General features: G+C 44.1%; 1 protein-coding gene across 1 annotated transcript in view; it reads left to right on the forward strand.

Moving 5' to 3' along the window:
* Window positions 1-24876, forward strand: part of F5 (coagulation factor V) — a 134236-nt gene extending 109360 nt beyond the window's left edge. Inside the window, exons 19-26 of the mRNA XM_077294840.1 lie at window positions 1411-1527; window positions 2595-2666; window positions 3626-3720; window positions 7760-7915; window positions 10024-10168; window positions 10355-10506; window positions 11351-11533; window positions 24387-24876. Coding sequence (XP_077150955.1) covers window positions 1411-1527; window positions 2595-2666; window positions 3626-3720; window positions 7760-7915; window positions 10024-10168; window positions 10355-10506; window positions 11351-11533; window positions 24387-24530 — 1064 coding nt within the window. The 3' untranslated portion in view covers window positions 24531-24876. The remainder of the gene's footprint in view (window positions 1-1410; window positions 1528-2594; window positions 2667-3625; window positions 3721-7759; window positions 7916-10023; window positions 10169-10354; window positions 10507-11350; window positions 11534-24386) is intronic.
* The last annotated feature ends 247 nt before the right edge of the window (window positions 24877-25123 follow it).

Here is a 25123-nt window from a genome sequence, read left to right on the forward strand (position 1 = left end):
TTTTTCATTGCGTTTTTGCTTGGGGTTGTTTTTTACGTTCATTTTTATTGTGTTTTTTTAGCTGCATTTTCTGTCTTCAAGTTATGTTTTAAATAAAGATGGTTTGTTTTTTTATATGTCCTGGTGTTTGGATTTGATAAAACCTTATGGATACAGTCATGTGTGGATTACATGCGTTTTTACTGCATTTCCATGCACTAAAAACACATAAGCGCTTTTTACCTGAGGATTTTCCTCATTTCCTTCTTTCTTTCAATGTTCTCTTTATTGAAAAATAACATATTACATATATTTTCATGAAAAGAACCATAACAAATGCAGCAAATTAAATGCATTACAGGTAAAGTAAATATCTAGTGTCAATCATATAAAAACTGAGTCACCGTACCTTTATGGTTTACGGTTACCTTCAATTTTTTGTAAGATATCTTAAAACATCAGAGTAGGAGGAACGGACTGAAAAGATGGATGTAAAAGTGGGTGAGGTAAAGAGAACAGGGAGAAAAAAGGGGGGTAGGGGGAAAGAGAGTACAGGTGGGGGGGGGGATTGTGGAGGCACTTTGGGATGAATAAATAATTATACAGAAATTACCGCGAAAAAGGTAGTCTGTGATCTGAATTGGGTCCATGGCATCCAGACACTAAGAAAATTAGCATAATTGTGATTGACCTTTGCCGCTAATTTTTCAACATGATACAACTGTTCAATTTTGGAATACAGTTGTTGGGTAGAAGGAATTGTAGTTGAGTTCGAATTTGACGGGATCAATGATTTCCCAGCCGTCGTAATGAACTGAGCTAGCTTAGAAGCACATCTATCATTAGGCCAAATTGGGAGATTTAGAAAAATGTTTTCTAGTTTTAAAGTGACACACTTGTTCAGTAACTTATATATAATCGAGGACACCTCACTCCAAAACCGACAAAGCATTGGGCACGACCACCAGACGTGTATATAGCTACCATCGTTCGCTCCACACCTCCAACAGTCAGTAGTGGAAGCCTGGTGCCATCTGTGAATCCGCTTAGGCGTGTTGTACCACCTGGTGATAATTTTGTAAGAGTTTTCCTGGAAACGAACACAGATCGAAGGGCCATGAGAGTTTTTATAAATATGCTTGATCTGTTTCCTAATTTCTTTCAAGTCTATGGGGAAAATTTGCAAATAAGATGTTATTTTACTGCAAAAGGGATTGACATGCTGTGGATCTGAAACACACATCGCAGGTCAGTTTCCGGTGTGTAAAACGACGAAGCACAGGAGGCCGGAGAGTTCTATAAATCCCATCCACTTTGCTGGAACTGTAAGATGTTGCGTTGTTTGCATAGCAAAATTACGCAGCGTCAAAAGCTCTCCAAATGCTCATCGTGGGAACTTAACCTTAAAAGTACCATTTTGTGTTTTCTTAGGTACATTTGCCACAATTGAAATGAAGCCAGCAAGGGCCGGTATCTGGCTGCTCGATACAGAAGTTGCAGAATATCAGCAAGCAGGAATGCAAACATTATTCAATGTTGCAGAAGACGGTAAATTGAAAAAATCCTATCACTTGCCGTGTGATTTACTAATACACTTTTATGGAAATTAGAGCATGAAAAATACACGATTGTCGTCTACACGCCATAGGTGTCAGTAATAAAAGGTTCACTTTACAAAGATGCAGGGAAGTAGCTGCCTGTCGCTGTCACCTTGTCACATAGCGGCCAACTAATGGCAAATCTATGATAAACTTGTGGCTTCTCCTGTAGCTACTGTGACTCTATGACATTGGGGGGCTAGAGTTGACAATTTCCTATTCTAGTGTGCACATTTGTGCCTATCTTGTATGACAAAACGATCATGGCTTCATTTAGTGTTGAGCATCTGACCAAAACTGACAAAGTTGATGCCTGGAACTCACCATCTGTGGTGGCAGTCTAAGCCAAAATTATACATTTACCTTCATTTATCTTTCATTTGTCCTCTGAAATTTTAGAACATTAAAATAAATCCAAAATAAAGCCCCCATACACAATAGATAGCTTTCGCCTGAAGGATCGTTTGGCTGACAGCTATCTCTCAAAAGTCCCCCATAAATAGGAACACTCAGCTCAACCGGGCTCTCCTGTATTGTCTATGTGAGAGCCTCTGCCAGACTCCTCTGTCCTTCTCCAAACTCCACTGGCAGTGGCTGTCTCACCGAGAACAAAAGGATTGACCCTCAGAAATTACATGTGCCAGATTCTCCTCTTCCCAGAGATCATCTGTTGGGGCCAAGTTGGGAGGCCCCACATACATTACACAGTTGGTTGATCTATCCGATGTATCTAGGTCCAGCTGACTTTAACTTTTGACCAGGAGTGCCCAAACTTTTACCACTGTATATGAATAGAACATTTCTCTCTGGTGTAATAAGTAATATCTAACTAATAACATCTGAGCTCCCTATTCATGCATCTTGTGATCTTCTTACCTTGGTAGCAGCTCTCTGGCATTGATAATATCTAATAACTTTTACAGTCTAAACATGTCCTAATATTGGACTATCATCTACTCAACAGAGATGTACTTTGTTATATTTTACATAAGATTTAATTTTTTGTTTTTTTGTTAGGGTGTAATTTTCCAGTTGGCATGGCAAGCAGAATAATATCAGATGAGCAGATTACAGCATCACATTATATAGGTAAGTAAAATTAGTAAGGGCACATTCAGATATGTGTGTTTCATGTAGTTGTTTTTTCCATAGTTTTCACAGCTATCACATGTACACATTATAGACTATGAGATTGCTCACATGTCCGTGTATATTTAGGAAACAAGTGATCGCAATAGAAATTACCGCCCATTCAGATGAGCTTGTAATCGGCCCATGTGATTTCCATGTGCGCACATTGTAGGACGCGGACCTATTATAGCCAGTGTGCCTGCGTACATGGTCGATTTTCCACTCAGTTTTGCAGCATGCATTACTTTGCCTCATTTTACAGACCAGAATAATACATATAATTTAAAGGCTCCTCCAGCAGCCATCCACAATGTGGACGAGCACAAGGAGCCGTGCCAGGAGCCAGTCATATCAGCAACTTGCAGTCTTGATTTTCAATATGGCCGTCAGAAGTGACCAATTTACAATAGTGCTTTGGATCCGGTTTTCATCAGCGATTGGTCAGTGTGACAGTTTTTAACATTAGTGTTTCATAAAAAAAACGAATGGAGGTTACCGAGCTTCTTCTATGAAATAGAGACAAACGGACAGCATTAGGATCACATCATAGACTTTCATTGGTGAGTTTGATCTGAGAATAGGATAAAAATGGACAATTCTCGTCTTTTTGTATATATATACAGTATATATATATATATATATATATATATATATATATATATATATATATATATATATATATATTTTTTTTTATTTTTTTTTTGCAGAAACTTAATCCTTAAAAAATAAATTGATCCTTAAAATAATAGACATGTTAACATCCCAATAAATATAGTGGGTAACAATATTGCCACAAGTTTATTGTTTCCATTTCTAAAAATACAGTATATAGACCTCAGTGTGATTGCAAAAAAATGGATTTATTTTAAATGAATTACATCAAATGAATGGATATATTTTCTTTTTATTTCGTATAGATCCTTGGGAGCCCAAGTTAGCCCGGCTCAACAATGTAGGCTCATACAACGCATGGAACGCACATCTGAATAGATCCTCACTGCCATGGATTCAGGTACTTCTATTTGATCATTCTCTCTCCACCTATAACATCTCTTCTTGCTGAAAATAAATTAATATATTCATTATAAATTCCGAGTCTGAAAAGTTGAATTAGTCTTGTCTTTCTCATATCTAAGGTTTTGATATCATAACACTGATTTACTAAGACTGTCATTGGATCTCCAACCCATCATGTGCAGGGAGGAGTAAAACTGGAAATTCTCCTTCTCCTCCCATCATTTTCAGGGAAGAGTTAGACAGCCATATAACTCGTACAAGGATCGCAAAGCAATGCTTGGACTGGCTGGGGGCTCTCCCGACACGGGCGTGACAGCTACATAGAAAAACATGTGGTCATGCTTTGGTCGGGAGAGCCGACGGCCAGTCCAAGCATTGCGTTGCGATCCTCGTACGAGTTATATGGTTGTCTAAATCTTCCCTCAAAATGATGGGAGGAGAAGGAGAATTTCCAATTTTACTCCTCCCTGCACATGCTGAGTTGGAAATCCAATTAGTAAATCAGTCCTATGATATCAAAACCTCAGATATGAGAAAGACAAGAGTAATTCAACAGGCATTGCGTTGCAATTCTCGTTATCTCTGAGAGTGATAATTGTGCACTGGGCTATACTATTCCTTGATGAGGATCCGTCTGAGTAATTTTAGTATGACCCGTGCCAGGATTAAACTACATTTTTACACTAAGTTCTGAAAAACTTAGTGATAGTAATGGGATAAGTAGAAAGTTGCCAGGAGGCTGATAGGCAGGTAAATCCAGAAAACAGATTCCCTTTAAACGAAAACAGTTCATACTGTTCTCAACTGAGGATACAATTGCACCTTGGCAATGCTCTGTGAGCTAAACAGACTAGACTCCAGACTGATGTGCCATAGCAAAAAAACAGTTAGATTTGTGCTGAAGTATCTAAATAAACCCGTGACTTGCTAAAACAAAATTAAGTTAAATGCCTTGTAAAATCCCCAAGTTCCCCTGATTTCTCTGTTCTTTTTCATTTTGTAATGCTTTACCCCCATTGCAGAAATACTCATAGTTGTTGCTTTTGGAGTGTTGTATGTGAAATCTCTGCTTGGAGGACAATTTTGTGTTTATTCAGAACCTTCTCTAGGAGTGTGTACTGTCACCCCTCCCTCCCAGATGCTGCCAATTACTATTTACCAGCTGATCTAGCAGTTTAAGGTGCTGCTGAGCTGCGATTGGCTGGATCTGTATGGGAGAGGTGAAAGTTCACACCCCACAGAGAAGACTCTATTGGAACACCCAGTTGCACTACAAGGAGAGATTTCACATACTGTGCTCCAAAAGCAACTCTGCAATGGAGAGCCGCAGTGCAAAATGGAAAAGACCTGCAGAATAAGGGACGATCAGGGATTTTTATAAGGTATTTAACTCAATTTTTGTGCAGGTGATGGATCCTCTTTAAAGGGGTTTTGCTTTCATAACTTTCAGGCCACTAATAGCTTGTTCTGGGTGAAAATGATAAAATCAGATGTTACTCACCATCCTGGGGTACATGGCCAACTCTCCTCCACTGCTCTGGTCTCTGATCACTGGCTACAGGGGTAACATCCCAACTATAGCACACACAACAGCCAGTCACTGGGTTACAGTGGTGATTTGTGTACATGTCACGTCACATCACTACTGTAACCAATAAAAGGAGACTGCATCTGATGTTAGGCCACCAGAGTGCTGTAGCTTAAAGACCCTTTTAACTCACAGTCCACTACTCAGCTTAGAGAAGGACTAGATCTGTGCTGGTCTGCAGCCTCTGAATTCACTGACAGCAAACACGTAACTGTGAGTTAGTGATGAACTGAAAGAAAGTGTCTTAGAGTGCAGAACTTTACATTTATCCAGTGATTAGAGGGTATAACTTTAATAGGTATTTATCACAGTGTCAGCATTATATGCCGTACCTATTGGAATGACCTACACCTATCATCACCTACTAATTCTCCTCTGACCCCTGTTTTGTGTAATGAGGTGTCACTCTCACAAATCCACCATATCCAGGCAGGAATCCTGACGATAGCGACAGGTATCGGGGAAAAAAATACACCTGCTCATCCTCAGGATATGTCAGAAATATCTAGCTGGCTAAGTTCACATGACTGTATAAAAAACTTTCAGAGTGTCATCCAAAAAAGTTTCATAATTTACAGAATTGCATTGTGCACGTAAAAATTGGATGGAAAAAAAAAAAAAAGAAAGAAATTAACTAGGATATAAGTTGGCATGCATGCAGCATGTAAGTGCATGTCCACACTGGCCAGTAAACAGACAGCGCCCAAGATGGAGAAATAATAAGCAAATACCCTGCAGTAAAAAATATAAACAGCAATAGTGCATGTAAATAATAGAGGGTACTTATTTAACATCATTTTGATTATAAAAAAAATGTAAAAGCCATCCCACCACTTCACGGTGACCCCTAATCTGGATGGTCCTAACCTCAAACATAGAAATCTTACCGTTTGCCAAGTGACATGCATGCGGATAAGGCATGAGAAGGACTGAACCCGGCTAGTACACCCGCAGCCATGGGGAACTACATTAATATAAAGATACTGGAATATAAGTAGGTGTGCATGCAGCATGTAAGTGCATGGTGACGGTTTGCTATACTGTGACATCCGATTTTTTGCGCACCCATAGTTTTGAATGGCCGAGTCTCATCCAATTTATGGAAGGAATTTCATGCATACTGCAATTTTTTTCATACACAGATTCGGTCAGTGAAAAAAATCATTCATATGCACTGCCCCATTGAATAATATGGGACTGAGTGTGATACGTTTTTATTTAACAGCTACCACAGGGTCTGAAAACCCGGTCATGTGCATGAGCCCTAATGGCAAACAATATCCAATTAAACTTTATTTTCATAAAACCAGTAACCCTTTACGTTAAACTAACAGATTTCAATGTGATCAGTAAAGCTAGATATGTATACAGTAGATACCAATGCGCATGGGGTCATAATGTAATTTTCTTCCTCATTGTAAGGGTACATACACACAATGACTTTTAGAACATATTTCAGGAGGTAGACACTCCAGACCACGTGGCGTCCTTTGTTCCATAGTGTCTTTTAGCCATTTTTTCAGTCGTTTCATTGGTGTTTTTTGCTGCTTCTTTGTTTTTTACTTGTATTGTATAAGCTACTGAGCTCACTGATTTTCACCGTTTTACGTCTTTGGAAAACTGAAGCAGGTAAAAGACGCTCAGTAGACTGGACATATGCAGAGAAAGTTGATTTGACCTAGAAATTCATATGTTCATTATTTTTATAATTTATTTAGCACTTTTTCAGAAAGGTTATGGAGCGTACCCACGTGAAATAGATATTCTGTGCACATACAGTGGCTTGCAAAAGTATTCACCCCATTTGCATTTTTCGTGTTTTTCTTCCTCAGAACCTAGAATTTCACTTGTTTTTACGGTTTGCACATGCCGACCATATTCTTCCCATTTGATGATAATGGATTTGATGAATCATCAGAGATGGGGATATTTTTTCATAACCCAACTCTGACTTGTACATCTCAACAACTCTGTCCCTGACTTGTTTGGAGATCTCCTTGGTCTTCATGGTGTTTGGTTAGTGGTGTCTCTTTCTTAATGGTGTTGCAGCCTCTGTGGTCTTTCAGAAGAGGTGTGTATATACTGACAGATCATGTGACACTTAGATTGCACACAGGCGGACTTCCTTTCACTAAGCATGTGGCTTATGAAGGTAATTGCTTGCACCATAAATTTTTAGGAGCTTCATAGCAAAAGGGGTGAATACATATGCACATGACAATTTTTATTTATGTGGTCCCATAAATTTAATTTATACCTTTATTTTTCTCACTTCACTATCTTAGACTATTTAGTGCTGATGCATCATACTCAAATCGGAATACAAATATATTTAAACACAGGCTGTAATGTAACAAAATAGGTAAAAATCCAAGGGGGTGAATGCTTTCGCAAGCCACTGTATAATAAGATGTAGAAATAATTGTATGCCCTTGGTGTATTCCAGGTTGATTTACAAAAAATCTTCTTACTCTCCGGAATACAAACACAAGGAGCAAGTAAATATTTCACCCAATTTTACATCAAGGAGTTCTTTGTCGCATACAGTAAGGACAATAGAAAGTGGAACGTTTTCAAAGGAAACAGCACGGCTACACATAAGGTAAAAGACATGGACTGTTTTATCATCTTTTCTTTATATCACTATTTTAGCATATCAGTTTGTTACATGATGTTCTCCTGAAATTCACTTTTGTAAAAAAAAATTAAATCTTATCACTTTGTTATTATCTCTACTTCTGGGGGAAAAAAAAACAAAATATAGTCATAGTTGCAGCTCCACAAGTTTTATCACCGAGCTTTTCTAGTGTTTCCAAAGGCAAATATTAGCAATTTTTGTATTATCCATATTGCCCATAATATCCATATTAAAGGCGACAACTGGAGGATTGCTTTTCCCGCTATCTCTGCTTTTCTGTGTTGTTATGCCACTTACCATTTGGCTGCTCCTCCTCTGCCACTTGTAAAAAGCTGCGGCATGTGAACTACACCCCTATGGCTCAGTGCACACGTGTCCTCACTCTATATACACCCTCTCATACAATCAATATTCAGTACTCACTAGTAAAGAAAGTTGTTTAAAGACCCGACTTTCTGCAACTACTTTAGTTTCGGTGCTGTTATGCTTGAATGTTACAGGAGACTGTATTCTGTGCCGGCATTCAACTGGAAAGGACATCTGGGAGAAGCATTGTGAAAACAGCCCTATCAATTCCTCCATGTCAATAGACCACTGAAAGCACGAGTTGAATCCGATTGGTTGAGAGCTGTCTTCAGAATGCTCCTCCCACATGTAATTTTCATTTTTGATGTAGTAGTGCTATATGCTATAGAGAAGCACTCCAGAATTTTTTTATGGCCCAATCAATAATGTATTTACAGTGCATACATTACAATACTTACCCAATTGCTGTCTTCTGCCGTTTCCTGCGCTGCTCCAGTCCTCTTCTCCATCATGTGACTGCAGTTCCGAGCAGCCGGCTCTCTCAGTGTCTTCTGTGTGGACTGGAGGTCACTTTCTTAAAGAGATGGTCCAGTACATTGTATAATGCCCCCATCAGTTTACACCTTATAACTAAGTATTTTTGTAAATACCTTCTGCTGCCATATGTGTCTGTCAGCGGCGCTATCGCTGCTCGCTCAGTCCGTATTACAAGACCCCCAGCTGACATCCGCTGATGTCACGTCAACATTTCAGATTTCCTGGATTCACAAAGATGTGACCTGGTCGCATGCACCCCCCTGATTGACTGGGCTGTGGGCGGTCTTTCACTGCACGACACAGCCCAGTATTCAGAGCACGCTTTCCCTCTCCCCTCTGCTTCCAGCGCACGCTGGATACTTGGCTGTGACGTGCGGTGAAGCGATGCCCACAGCCCAGTCAATCAGAGGGCATGCGCTGGATACTCGGCTGTAACATGCGGTGAAACGATGTCCACAGCCCAGTCAATCAGAGGGCATGCGCTGGTTACTCGTCTGTGACGTGCGGTGAAACGATGCCCACAGCCCAGTCAATCAGAGGGCATGCGCTGGATACTCGGCTGTAACATGCGGTGAAGCGATGCCCACAGCCCAATCAGAGGGCATGCGCTGGATACTCGGCTGTGACATGCGGTGAAGCGATGCCCACAGCCCATTCAATCAGAAGGGCATGCGCTGGATACTCGGCTGTAACGTGCGGTGAAATGATGCCCACAGCCCAATCAGAGGGCATGCGCTGGATGCTCAGCTGTGATATGCGGTGAAACAATACCCACAGCCCAGTCAATCAGAGGGGCATGCGCTGGATACTCGGCTGTGACGTGCGGTGAAATGATGCCCACAGCCCAATCAGAGGGCATGCGCTGGATGCTCAGCTGTGATATGCGGTGAAACAATACCCACAGCCCAGTCAATCAGAGGGGCATGCGCTGGATACTCGGCTGTGACGTGCGGTGAAACGATGCCCACAGACCAGTCAATCAGAGGGGCATGCGCTGGCTACTCGGCTGTGACGTGCGGTGAAACGATGCCCACAGACCAGTCAATCAGAGGGGCATGCGCTGGATACTCGGCTGTGACGTGCGGTGAAATGATGCCCACAGTTCGGTCAATCAGAGGGCATGCATGAAACTGGCATGATACTATACTGCTGAACTGCGCACTCTGAAATACCACTGGCAAGATCAATGGTAATATTATTCTATTTATGCATCTTTATTATTCTTACAGCTTTTTGTAGGTAATTCTGACTCGCATAGTATAAAAGAAAATCTATTTGACCCCCCAATTCCTGCCCGATACATCAGGGTATTTCCTACAAGGTTCCAAAATCAGCCTGTTCTTCGTATGGAGCTACTTGGATGTGAAATACAAGGTAATAGTCAATGTAAATTTGTCAATCTCAATTTTTTTAATGATTTTGTTAACTATCATTTTTCTTAATATACTCTCGATTATTGTTTGGTGTTACTGAATTACTTATACCATAATTTTATCTATGTTGTTGATGGCTTTTACCCTAGTAAGGTTACCCAATGTAATACAACAATCTGTTTTGTAGGTTGTTCTGCACCACTTGGTATGGAGAACTATAATATCAAAGATGCACAGATTACCGCCTCCTCACACAAGACTTCATATTTCTCATCTCCATGGCTAGCGTCGTTGGCACGTCTTAATAAGGCTGGTAGTGTTAACGCTTGGCAAGCAAAGGTATGGGCATGCATAATGTGTCTGATGTTATAGAGGTTTATTTAGTAGTAGTGATGAGCGAATGTACTCGGATAAGGTGTTATCAGAGCATGCTCAAGTGCTAACAGAGTGTCTTCGGCGTGCTCGAAAAATATGTTTGTGTCCCCGCGGCTGAATGTCTCACGGGTGTTCGACAGCCACAACACATGCAGGAATTGCCTATTTGTCTTGTGGTCTAGAGGTTTTTATAATTATTGTGAAGAATAGGAGTTGATCTGCCACTAAACCATTGTTCGGAGTTGCAGTGTTGCACTCTGTACACCTTCCATATCCGCCACCGTGAGGGCTGATAACTACTGACCAGTGGAGATGCCAGTTGTGCCAGTTGACCTATCCTAAGAATAGGTCTTCAACATAAAAGTACCAAAAAAGTTCTTGAAATGTCCAGCTATGATTTAAAATCTAGTGCTCTGTAGAGTGCTCTTTATCAGTTCAGTCCATTCATCATTGAAGACTATGTTAAAAAAATAAGGGGCAAATTTATTAAGACTGGTGTTCATGAGTGGCATGCAGGAATAAGACATGCCAAATTCGTTAATAGGTGCACCCCACACTTAATGTATCTGGTGGATCTTATCAGTGTGCCTTTGCTCTTCACCAGAAATGTTACTCCAGTCAATAATTGGAGTAACATTTCAGGAATTAGAAATGTTGGCACTTTTCCTGAATTTAATTGGCAGGCATAGTCATGATCCAATTCTGCCCCCTCCCAAGCTTTGTCATTTCAGAGGAACTTCTTTAAACTGCCCAGGTTTCTGGGGTGAAAGCTTGTATTCTGTTTTACACCTATTTATTTTTCTTGTAGTCAAACAATAATCAACAGTGGCTACAAATAGATTTCCTTGTGACCAAGAAAATTACTGGAATGATGACACAAGGGGCCAGCTCTTTTACAAGTGAGCTGTATGTGAAGTCCTACATTGTTCAATACAGCGACAATGGAAAGGACTGGAAATCTTATATGGACACTTCCACATCAATGGACAAGGTAACTATATCTACCTTTCCTCTGGTCAATACAATATGTTGTGTCCCTACACACTCTGACATTGTCAATACTTTTCACTAGGAGAATGGTAATATCCAGCTATTTCCTACATTTTCAGAATTGATGGTTCATGGGACATGCATGTATTTACTAAAACAGACATTTCTGGAGAGTTGGTGGGTCTTCTTAAAGTTGAAAGTGTTTGTGAGCATGACAAAATGTCTTTGAAGAAAAAGTTTGAAGAAGTATTTCGAGAACTGTTCTGTTGCGATGCAACAGTTTTCTTAGTATTAAATCTTTTCTATACTGAAGTTAATGGGGAAAATACAGGCCTACAGCATTCCAGCATCAAAGAAGCTGCTACTCCATTTTTTTTTGTGGTACTCAACATTTTTTGTATCTGCCACTGTAAGCATACAAAATGTTTTAAAAGAAGGGCACAAATTCAAAGAAGCACTCCCATTCAAATTTTTTATGGGATAACCTGTGTAAATGTTACTCATTGATTACCGTCTTCTCCAGTTTCCAGCACTGATAAAGTTCTCTTCTTACTCTCGTGAATGAGGTTCCGACTTGCTGGCTCACACTGAGGTTTATGTGTGAGATGGAAGTCACTTTTATAATGTGAGGCTATGTTGTGTCAGAATGAGGCTCAATTGATTTATTTTGCAACACCGATTTCCGGCTCACATATAAACCCCAGTGTGATCTGACAAGTTGGAATAGGTCATGTGGGAAGAGCGAGGCTAAGGGCGAGAATTGACACATCTTATGGATGCGCCTTTTCTGGGGCAGCTGAGAGCTGATGTTTTTAGCCTGGGGTGAGCCAATATCCATGGCCCCTTCCTAGGCTATTAATATCAGCCCGCAGCTGTCTGCCTAGCCTTTGCTGGTTATTAATTTTGGGAGGACCCCATGTCATTTTTTTTTTCGGTCCCCCATTTTAATAGCCAGTAAAGGCCAAGTATACAGCTGTGAGCTGATATTAATAACCTGGGAAGCTCCATGGGTATTACCCCCTTCCCAGGCTATAAACACATGCCCCCAGCCGTCGGCTTTCCCGCTGCTGGTTAAGAATATTGCGCGGAAGCCCACATTTGTTCATAAAAATAATAATTTCATAATTAAATATATGTACAGTAAGCTGCACACGCACTGTACTAACTGTATATGTGACTGACATCTGAATATCTATCTATTCTTTGTGTATATACCGTATGTGATCTTTCTGTTCTATCCTGTCGGGTCCTGCTGTGATTTTACTATATATATATATATATATATATATATATATATATATATATATATATATATATATATATATATATATATATATATATATATATATATATATTTATATTGTGTGTGTGTGTGTGTTTTGAAGAATATTTCCTTTGAAAACCATGTGTAAATAACATATCTATGTAAAAGTTCATGTGAAAATCTGATAGCAATCACACTGCATTAAGATGTAAATTGAATGCTAGGTGTTAAAAATTTAATTGTAAGCAAATGAAAAATGCATTACACTTGCATTACACTCACAGCCTTAGGGTACTGTCACACAGTGGCACTTTGATCGCTACGACGGTACGATCCGTGACGTTCCAGCGATATCCATACGATGTCGCTGTGTCTGACACGCAGCAGCGATCATGGACCCCGCTGAGAATCGTACGTCGTAGCAGATCGTTTGAAACTTTATTTCGTCGCTGGATCTCCCGCTGTCATCGCTGGATCGTTGTGTGTGACAGCGATCCAGCGATGCGTTCGCTTGTAACCAGGGTAAACATCGTGTTACTAAGCGCAGGGCCGCACTTAGTAATTCGATGTTTACCCTGGTTACCAGCGTAAAAGTAAAAAAAACCAAACAGTACATACTCACATTCCGGTGTCCTTCAGGTCCCTTGCCGTCTGCTTCCCGCTCTGACTGACTCCCGGCCGGAATGTAAGAGCAGAGCACAGCAGTGACGTCACCGCTGTGCTCTGCTTTCACTTTACGGCGGCACTCAGTCAGAGCGGGAAGCAGACTGCAAGGGACCTGAAGGACACCGGAATGTGAGTATGTAGTGTTTGTTTTTTTTTACTTTTACGCTGGTAACCACGGTAAACATCGGGTTACTAAGCGCGGCCCTGCGCTTAGTAACCCGATGTTTACCCTGGTTACCCGGGGCCTTCGGCATCGTTGGTCGCTGGAGAGCGCTCTGTGTGACAGCTCTCCAGCGACCACACAACGACTTACCAACGATCACGGCCAGGTCGTATCGCTGGTCGTGATCGTTGGAAAGTTGCAGAGTGTGACAGTACCCTTAGACTCTAGTTGGCACAAAACCACAACTATGCAAATCGCACACTTAAGGCAATTGTAGTGATGTGTATATTACACTGCTAGGATTCGGCAGGCTAAATCAATTGTCGAATGTTTCACCGGGGGTGGACAACCACTTTATTACACTAATGGTATACTTTTTATAGGAGCTAAGTCCTTTATATGGCTGTGTACTTTGTTTAATTCGTATTTGGAGGGTTACAGACTCCCTTTATTCATGTCTTTGGTCTACTCCTTGGTATATACAAGTGCTTCTCACAAAATTAGAATATCATAAAAAAGTTAATATATTTCAGTTCTTCAATACAAAAAGTGAAACTCATATTATATAGAGTCAATACAAACAGAGTGATCTATTTCAAGTGTTTATTTCTGTTAATGTTGATGATTATGGCTTACAGCCAATGAAAACCCAAAAGTCATTATCTCAGTAAATTAGTATAATTAACAAAAACACCTTCAAAGGCTTCCTAAGCGCTTAAAAAGGTCATAAAAGCTTAATTCCAGCTCACCCAGTTGCTCTATGCTTATCCACCTGGGACTTGGACACCGGCCTCACCCTGGCCTCACATCAAGGAAAATAGAAAAAAATGGAGTCCGGCTCAGCAGGACTGGATTTTCCTTTTCTTTTTCAAAAGAAAATATAGTGCATACAAAAGAAAAAAAACTGAAATAAACACTTGAAATAGATCACTCTGTTTGTAATGACTCTATATAATATATGAGTTTCACTTTTTGTATTGAAAATAAAAAAAATTGAAATAAATTTACTTTTGATGATATTCTAATTTTGTGGGAAGCACTTGTTTATCCTGAAGTTCACTATGCTGTAGTTGTCTCATTTGCTTAAAGGGAATCTGTAACCAGGTTTTTACTAACCAGCAGTTATAACATGGCAGTTAGACAGGGCAGGAGACAGGTAAGACAATCTAAACCTTTTCCCTATTCATTTGGAACAGAACAAATACTCAGCATATGTATTTGTATAATCTATATCCTGGCTGCTGCATTCACTCACATTCACCGCCCTTACATAAACTCTTTACACTCCATCCATATCGGCCCCTCTGTCCTCGCCTCTCCTATGTATAGCACTCATGCTCTGTTCACATTGCTTAACAGCGCAGATCCATTCAGTCCCACCATCCAACACAAGAGACGCTCTCACAAATCACTTAACCATCTGCTCACTCTTTCTATCCTCCTTCTCCTAGTTGCTGGAGACATCTCTCCAAACCCCGGCCCCCCATGTTATAGCCAGTCAAACCTCCCAATTGCTACACCCAGAAACCCCTCTAACCTTATTAATATTCCATGCATGCCTTCTGTCTCTTTCAATTGTGCCCTTTGGAATTCTCGCTCTGTGTGTAATAAACTCTCCTTCATTCATGACTTCTTCCTTTCTAATTCTCTTAATCTCCTGGCTCTTACTGAAACCTGGATCCAGCAGTCAGACACCACCGCTGCTGCTGCTCTTTCATATGGTGGACTACACTTTTCTCATACCCCAAGATCAGACAACAGAGCAGGTGGAGGCGTTGGTCTGCTCCTTTCACCCAAATGTACCTTCCAGGTTATCCCCCAAGTACCCTCACTTGTATTCCCTTCCTTTGAGGTCCATGCTGTCAGACTCTACGTCCCCTTCTCCATGCGAGTGGCAGTGGTGTATCGTCCTCCCGGCCCCTCTCATCAGTTCCTGGATCACTTTGCCACCTGGCTTCCACACTTTCTCTCCTGTGACACCCCCACCCTTATCATGGGTGATTTTAACATTCCTATTGCTTCTCCCCTCTCCCCATCTGCTTCTCACCTTTTATCTCTAACCTCCTCTTTCGGCCTCTCACAGCATACTAACTCTCCAATGCATGAAGATGGAAACTCCCTTGACTTGGTCTTCTCCCAGCTTTGCTCAGTGGACGAGTTCACAAATTCCCCTCTCCCGCTCTCTGACCACAACCTTCTTTCATTCTCTATCAAGAACTGCCATCCCGCTCAGGTCACCCCCACTTTCCACAGTTATAGAAATGTAGCGCCCCCACTGCCGCAGGGCCGAGGGGTTCCCGGTACCGGGCCTGTGAGTCTCTGCTCTGGGGTTGTCACGGTGGCTAGGGCCAGTCCGTGACCCTGCTGAGGGGCGTACAGTGATAAATGTAGATGGTGGTGGTGCGGTGCAGTAAATAACAAGGACACCAGGTTGCAGTCTCTTTACCTCTTTACTGAAGGTCTCTGGGTCCTCAGTCCAGAATACGGTTCACCAGGCTGCGCAAGTCCGGCCGGTCCAATGGCACCTCCAGAGTTCTCCTTACAGGTGGAAATCTGTGCCTTCCTGCTAGCGCTATGTGTTGTGGTCCTCCCCTGCTGTGCTTACGGGATAGTCCCCACAACTGTTGTGTCTGTTTCTCGTGTTCCCTCACAACTCGATTAGATGATCTTCTGCTAATCTTCCGTCCCTCCCTGATGTTACGGTTAGGACGGCACCCGTATGACGGGTAGGCTCGGAGCTCTTCCGGGACACTAGAGTCGCCCCTCTCCACAAGTTGCCCCCTATGTCTTCGTAGGTGATTTAGGTGAGACAGCCCGCCTATGACTGACTGTCCTGCCGTTGGTTTGAAGTATTGCTTGAAGCTAGATTTATAAATACTTCCTCGGCGTTCCGGCCGCCGGTTGTGCGCCTCAGTAGAATGTTGCCTCGGTCTCACAGCACGACTCCTACTGGTATTCTCCTTGTTGCCTTGATCTCGTTTCTCACTCAGCACAATCTATCTCGCTTCTAATCCTTCCTTGGGCACCGCCGCTATGCTGAGCAGGCACGGTCCCGTGACGTTCTCTCAAGTTGCCAGGCCTCTGTCAGGATCCCACCCCCGACAGGGGCCCTACCGAATCTTCCCCCACAACACCCTCTGCCACAAGGTGTTGCCTGGTTCCAACCCAGTCAGCTTTCTACTAACTTCCTGCCTGACCCCCAGTTTTACCAGTATGTGAGGAGTGGCCTAGTGAATAGAACCCTTAGCTCCCCCTGGAGGCCCGGCTGTGAAATGTATTGGTGTCTGTGATACCTGGTCAGATGAACTCCTTCAGTGCCATCAGATGTACCATAGCTCCCCTTAGTGGCGGAGCCACAGTACTGCAACGACCAGGACTCTGGGGCGCTGCACTCCCCCCCGGTTAAATCCAGTACTCCTGGACTGGGAAGAAAACAACAATACAGGTTAGCAAAAAGACATACAATTTTGAAAATGCAATAACAATAAGTAAGCTTGAACAGAGCTTCCCTTTATGGGAGGTGAGGACACTTGAACGTTACAAACATGGTTAAACATTATAAATTACAGGCTATAAACAACTCCTGTTACCCAACCGGGTATTCTACTCAGTGCAAACTTTGAACCATAATTTAACATTGCCTTTAAGGACGTACACACTGAATCCACTAAAGACCTTCTCATTAAACATTATAAAACTGGGCAACTTTTCTCTTTCATTCTCCTTCGCTAAATCTGCAGGACCGCCTGTCCTAACTGCTCCAGGCCTGCTGCCTCTCCTTTCTTTACAGGACCGCCCCTTTCAGCTTGGGCCTACTGCCTTTTCAACTACTATACACAGTATAGAACATAACATTTACTTTCAGTTTGAAATCACTGGGCCATCCCTACATGGCTCCTAAGAGGACTCACTGACTAACCCCGTACGGGTTCACTTTCTGTCCTCATTTTTCTATCAACGTTATCAAACATTTCTTACAATCAACTAGTTGGATACATATAACTTTTACATGTGAGCATCATCATCACTTTCTTTTTGTCAAGACATTATTGCTATCTATCTGTCTTAAAGCAATACCATTCTTTAAGTGCAACAAGTGAACATCCCCTTTAAGAGAGGACCAAGTCTTTATGAGGTAGCACATCTTCTCAAGCTACCAGTCCGTACTCAGCAAAGGCTCCGGTGCGGTATCTTCGCAAAGAGTCCTTCTTTAAGTAAAACCAGTAGGGAGCACCTTTAAGAAGGTGCAAACTATTTACAAGCAGTTTGTATCATGCACTGTTCATGATTGCGGCAGTTCTTGATAACAAGGAAGAAAATAGAAAATAACCAAAAAGCAGTAGGGATCCCGGGTCAACAAAGGGATCCCTTTAAGAGTTAACCCTAAACGGGTCTAGCAGCAACGTAGCAGAAAACAAACAGTTTGAAGAACTATTTACAATCATTAAAGCATGCTTGCTTACTCAAACCACTCAGGAGGCTGCACCGGTGGAGGCAACCCCTTTGGGTATTGCGAGCCGCCCGGTACTGCATAAGGGGGTCTGTTGTCCCATCTGGGGGTCTGCGTACCCACAGTCTTCAATTCTGGAGCAGTACGAGCACCACCCACCTGAGGAGGTGTCTCCTTGGCCACGAGGGTGGTGGAGGTGACAATGCTGCATGTCGTGGTCTTGACCATGGTGCACGTGGGGGTGACCTCGGTGGTCCTGGTAATGACCAGGGGCTGACCACAAGGGGGCACCTTTGCTACAGGGATCAGCTTCACTGGCACCTTAATCGGGGGCATCACAGGGTTCTGCCTCTTGCGGACATTCAGGGCAAACCACCCTTTTTCCCCAAAGTGCCTGGTGTACGAGACTTCATCCCCTGGGTAGAGATCCCGGTCTGGGTGGCCCTCTCTGAGATGCGACTCGACATCTCTGCGGTTTACAAACACCTCCGCATACAGACCCGGCTCTTTAATGAAGCCCCAGCCTCCACGGAGCTTGAAGGTGGTGATGATGCCCTGCCTGCGCGGGGCCTGGTGAGCGGTGGGGTCCTTGCGGGCCCGGTCCTTGACCGCCAGGTCTTTCTGATGGTAGGCGTCCAGCCCGGCCTGGTACGCCTTTTCCTCCTCCTTCCACTGCTGTTCCAGCTGGGCCTGGTATTCCTCCCAGCTCAGGGCCTGCACCATCTCCCCTTCTCGTGTCTTCACCCCGGGGAACCCCATGAGGTCGGATCCTGGGTTCACCCAGCGGCATACCGTGCGCTCCGCCCGGGTCGCACACAACAGGGTGGTTGGCGCGATCGGGGCCTTCAGGCGGTGTTCCATGCCCGTTGCCTCCTCCCATGGTAACAGGCGTTGGAGTCTATGGGTCCCAGGGAGAGGGGGTGCCGCGACGGGGCCTATCAGCAGGTCCTCTGCTGGCGGGGCAGGGTCAACGGACTCACCAGCCAATGCAGGTTCCTCCTCCGCGGCGGGTTCCGCTGGCGGTGTCGGCGAGGTCCTCAGCAACAACTCCGGCAGTGGTACAGGCTCCGATGTCTTAGGACCTCCTTCCAGCGCTTCCCGGTGCGGAGCCCGGGCCTTCGCGTTCATCTGAAGGAGCTGGTGGATCAAGTCTCCCATCTCAGCCTGCAAAGGATCAGCACTGTCCGTGGAGAATTGGCTGCGGTACTCGTCCGGGTAGTTGGGGGAGACTTCCGCTTCCACCCCACATTCGGGTTCCGAGCTGCTGGCCATGGCGTCCTCCACGTGAGTCGCTTCCTGGTTCTTTTCCCGCTCTCCCCTTCGTGGGCGGTGTCGTTTTCTCGGCCTCCGCCCTCCATTGAGGATCAGGAGGCGGATCTCTGCTGCTGACGGACACGTCCTCACGGTGCAGAAATATTTAGACTGGGCGGCCATTGTCCTTCGCGCTCTTCAGCTGGTCTACGCCTATTCCACGCCCCTCTTCTTCTCTTGCGCTCTCCTCAGCGCTATAATGGCGGCGGATTTTGGCGGTAAATGGCAACACACAGTCTTTGCAATAAAGTACAGCCCAAGCACAGTGGATCACAGTTCCAAGGCACACATGACCTGATTCTTCAGGCTTAAGTAGATCCTGTTCGTGACGCCAAGTTGTAGCGCCCCCACTGCCGCAGGGCCGAGGGGTACCCGGTACCGGGCCTGTGAGTCTCTGCTCTGGGGTTGTCACGGTGGCTAGGCCCGATCCGTGACCCTGCTGAGGGGCGTACAGTGATAAATGTAGATGGTGGTGGTGCGGTGCAGTAAATAACGAGGACACCAGGTTGCATTCTCTTTACCTCTTTACTGAAGGTCTCTGGGTCCTCAGTCCGGAATACGGTTCACCAGGCTGCGCAAGTCCGGCCGGTCCAATGGCACCTCCAGAGTTCTCCTTACAGGTGGAAATCTGTGCCTTCCTGCTAGCGCTATGTGTTGTGGTCCTCCCCTGCTGTGCTTACGGGATAGTCCCCACAACTGTTGTGTCTGTTTCTCGTGTTCCCTCACAACTCGATTAGATGATCTTCTGCTAATCTTCCATCCCTCCCTGATGTTACGGTTAGGACGGCACCCGTATGACGGGTAGGCTCGGAGCTCTTCCGGGACACTAGAGTCGCCCCTCTCCACAAGTTGCCCCCTATGTCTTCGTAGGTGATTTAGGTGAGACAGCCCGCCTATGACTGACTGTCCTGCCGTTGGTTTGAAGTATTGCTTGAAGCTAGATTTATAAATACTTCCTCGGCGTTCCGGCCGCCGGTTGTGCGCCTCAGTAGAATGTTGCCTCGGTCTCACAGCACGACTCCTACTGGTATTCTCCTTGTTGCCTTGATCTCGTTTCTCACTCAGCACAATCTATCTCGCTTCTAATCCTTCCTTGGGCACTGCCGCTATGCTGAGCAGGCACGGTTCCGTGACGTTCTATCAAGTTGTCAGGCCTCTGTCAGGATCCCACCCCCGACAGGGGCCCTACCGAATCTTCCCCCACAACACCCTCTGCCACAAGGTGTTGCCTGGTTCCAACCCAGTCAGCTTTCTACTAACTTCCTGCCTGACCCCCAGTTTTACCAGTATGTGAGGAGTGGCCTAATGAATAGAACCCTTAGCTCCCCCTGGAGGCCCGGCTGTGAAATGTATTGGTGTCTGTGATACCTGGTCAGATGAACTCCTTCAGTGCCATCAGACGTACCATAGCTCCCCTTAGTGGCGGAGCCACAGTACTGCAACGACCAGGACTCTGGGGCGCTGCAGAAACATACAGGCCATTAACACCCAGAAACTTATGAAGAACTTGCAGTCCTCATTGGCCCCAATCTTCTCCATCTCATGTCCTGATTCTGCCCTGAAGCATTACAATGAAACCCTGCAAAGTGCCCTGGATGAAGCTGCACCTGCTATACATAGGACAACTCGGCACAGAGGGCGACAACCGTGGCACACGCTGCAAACACGTTTCCTGCAGCGGTGCTCCAGGTGCGCCGAACGTCTGTGGAGAAAATCTAATCTACCCGAAGATTTCATCCATTATAAGTTCATGCTAAAAACATACAACTCTGCCCTTCACCTCTCCAAACAAACCTATTTCAACACCCTCATCACCTCGCTGTCCAATAACGCTAAACGTCTCTTTGACAATTTCCAGTCCCTACTCAACCCAAGAGAGCAGGCCCCAACCACAGATCTCCGCGCTGACGATCTGGCCAATTACTTCAAAGAAAAAATTGACCACATTCGACAGGAAATCATCTCCCAATCTCTTCATACCATGCACTTTCCTCCCTCCCCCACTGCATCTAGTTCACTCTCTGACTTTGAACCAGTTACAGAAGAAGTAAGCAGGCTCCTTGCATCTTCTCGCCCGACCACTTGCACCAGTGACCCCATTCCGTCACATCTCCTCCAGTCCATTTCCCCGGCTGTCACCTCTCACCTAACAAAAATATTCAACCTTTCCCTCACTTCCGGTATTTTTCCCTCCTCATTTAAGCATGCCATCATACATCCATTACTTAAAAAACCCTCCCTCGACCAAAATTGAGCCGCTAATTATAGACCTGTCTCTAATCTTCCCTTCATATCTAAACTCCTCAAACGCCTGGTCCACTCCCGTCTTACCCGCTATCTCTCAGATAACTCTCTTCTCGACCCTCTTCAATCTGGCTTCCGCTCTTTACACTCTACTGAAACTGCCCTCACTAAAGTCTCTAATGACCTACTAACAGCTAAATCTAATGGTCACTACTCCATGCTAATTCTCTTGGATCTCTCCGCAGCATTCGACACTGTGGATCATCAGCTCCTCCTCACTGTGCTCCGCTCCATCGGCCTCAAGGACACCGTTCTCTCTTGGTTCTCCTCCTATCTCTCTGACCGATCCTTCACTGTATGTTTTGCTGGTTCCTCCTCCTCTCACCTTCCCCTTACTGTTGGGGTTCCTCAAGGATCAGTCCTAGGCCCCCTCCTCTTCTCTTTGTATACTGCCCCTATTGGACAAAAAATCAGTAGATTTGGTTTCCAGTACCATCTCTATGCTGACGACACCCAATTATACACCTCTTCTCCTGCTTTCACGCCGACCTTCTTAGAAAACACCAGTGATTGTCTTACCGCTGTCTCTAACATCATGTCCTCCCTCTATCTGAAACTGAACCTGTCAAAAACTGAACTCCTCGTGTTCTCTCCCTCTACTAACCTACCTTTGCCTGACATTGCCATCTCCGTGTGCGGTTCCACCATTACTCCAAAGCAACATGCCCGCTGCCTTGGGGGATCATCCTTGATTCCGAGCTTTCATTCACCCCCCACATCTGATCACTGGCTCGCTCTTCTTATCTGCATCTCAAAAACATTTATTTCTAGAATTCACCCTTTTCTTACTTTTGACTCTGCAAAAACTCTTACTGTCTCACTTATTCATTCTCGTCTGGACTATTGTAACTCTCTACTAATCGGCCTCCCTCTTACCAAACTCTCCCCTCTCCAATCTGTACTGAATGCTGCTGCCAGGATCATATTCCTCACCAACCGTTACACCGATGCCTCTACCTTGTGCCAGTCATTACACTGGCTACCCATCCATTCCAGAATCCAGTACAAAACTACTACCCTCATCCACAAAGCAGTCCATGGCTCAGCACCACCCTACATCTCCTCTCTGGTCTCAGTCTATCACCCTACCCGTGCCCTCCACTCCGCTAATGACCTCAGGTTAGCATCCTCAATAATCAGAACCTCCCATTCCTGTCCTTAAGACTTTACACGTGCTGCGCCGATTCTTTGGAATGCACTACTCAGGTTAATATGATTAATCCCCAATCCCCACAGTTTTAAGCGTGCCCTAAAAACGCATTTGTTCAGACTGGCCTACCGCCTCAACGCATTAACCTAACTATCCCTGTGTGGCCTAATAAAAAAAACCAAAAACAAACAAACACACACACAATCAGGTTCCTCGCATCATGTTCTCATACACTTTATGCAGTTAATAGCTCTCTGTGTCTGTATTGTTACATACTTGGGCAGTTAACTGGTTCATGCAGCTTTACATGAACACCCGAGCCTTACACTATGGCTGGTCCAAATAACTAAAGCAATTGTTACCATCCACCTCTCGTGTCTCCCCTTTCCCTCATAGTTTGTAAGCTTGCGAGCAGGGCCCTCATTCCTCCTGGTATCTGTTTTGAACTGTGATTTCTGTTATGCTGTAATGTCTATTGTCTGTACAAGTCCCCTCTATAAGTTGTAAAGCGCTGCGGAATATGTTGGCGCTATATAAATAAAAATTATTATTATAAAAAATTATTATTATAACCCACCTGAGAGCTGTGTGATGTAAGGACAGAGACCTTGATTCCAGTGATGTATCACTTACTGGGCTGCTTGCTGCAGTTTTGATAAAAATCACAGATTTACCTGCTGCACATCTCCCAGTTCTCAAAATGCTGAGCTCTGTATAACCCCGCCCACATCCCTGATTGTCAGATTTCTGTGTACACTATGCATAGGCAGAAAGCTGCAAATCCATGGTGGAGGCGAGGAGAACATGGTAACAGGTTTACTAGTTCTTGAGTGATAAAGCAGTAGCTTTATCTAAACTACAGCAAGTTAGCAACACATGGCTGGAATCAGGGTCCCCGTCTCTACATTATGCTGCTCTCAGATTAGGTGGCAAAAACCATTAACTTAGGCTACGTTCACATTTGCGTTGTGCGCCGCAGCGTCGTCGCCGCAACAAAACGCATGCGTCGTGCGGCCCTATCTTTAACATTGGGGCCGCATGGCGCCGCATGTACATGCGTTGTCATGCGTTTTGGTGCGTCGTACGCCGCATGCGGCGTTAGGGCGCACCTGTCAGGGCGCAGCAAACGCAACATGTTGCATTTTTTGTGCGGCGCCGACTTTTTAAAAAACGCATGCGTCGTGTTTGCGTCGCTTTTGCGTCGTCGATGCGCCTTTTTTACCATTGATTTGTATTGACAACGCAGACGACGCAAGTACTTGCGTCGTGGTGCGTTGTACGACGCATGCGTTTTCTAATAAAAATGCCAAACATCGTCTAGACTTTGGGGGGGCGCATGCGGCGCAAAACGCTGCGTTTTTTGTTCAAAACGCAACTGCGTTTTTGTTTGCGTTGTGCGTTGCGGCGCCGACGCTGCGGCGCACAACGCTAATGTGAACGTAGCCTTATGGATTTTTATTTATAAGTGTCATATGACGGTGGTTGGCTATTTGTTGGTATATTAAAGGATCGAAAACTAAAATGCATTCTACTAATGCTATTTCAGATATTCCAAGGTAACAGCAACAGCAAAGGATGTGCCAAGAATGAATTCCATCCACCCATATACTCTCGATATCTGAGGATAATTCCCAAAATTTGGAATCAAAGCATTGTAATGAGGCTGGAAGTCTACGGCTGTGATACATAAATCATTGCACTGTTCGTACTGGTTTTTATGGTACCATCAATTAGTTACAAGGCTTGAAGTTTTCTGTACTCCAGAAACTCAGCTAGACAATCGTTATACTTTATAGTGAATTGTTGGTTTTGAACATTCATCCAATTTTCTTTTTAGTGTATTATTTATAACTGTTGTTCAGGACCGTTTTTATTATTATTATATCTGTGCTTCCTTATAACTATTAATTTGTGCCAATTTTTCTACATCTAGAAGCCATCTAATATTCCTGTACAAGAATGGATTTCAGTGACTGTCTGTAACCATTTTTACTAAAACCAAACCATATTCTACAATAAAAAAAAATAGTAAGACATATGACCGTGAGTTCATTTTTGTATACTGTGTAAACATAATTATTGGTGAGTACGGTATTTGACCAAATCATCATTTTATGCAGATTGTCCAACTCCTGGCTGTATGAGCTTGAATGCTTATTGGATGATGGGTGTAATGAAGGGGGCTGAGGCCTAAGGATACAACACCCTTAATCAAGGTGTGTAGAAGTATTAGGCCGGAGACACACTGGTGCGAGATACGGCCGAGTCTCGCTGGTTAAAAGC

Source organism: Ranitomeya variabilis, chromosome 3, assembly GCF_051348905.1.
Source record: "Ranitomeya variabilis isolate aRanVar5 chromosome 3, aRanVar5.hap1, whole genome shotgun sequence".
In the NCBI taxonomy this organism is placed as follows: Eukaryota; Metazoa; Chordata; class Amphibia; order Anura; family Dendrobatidae; genus Ranitomeya; species Ranitomeya variabilis.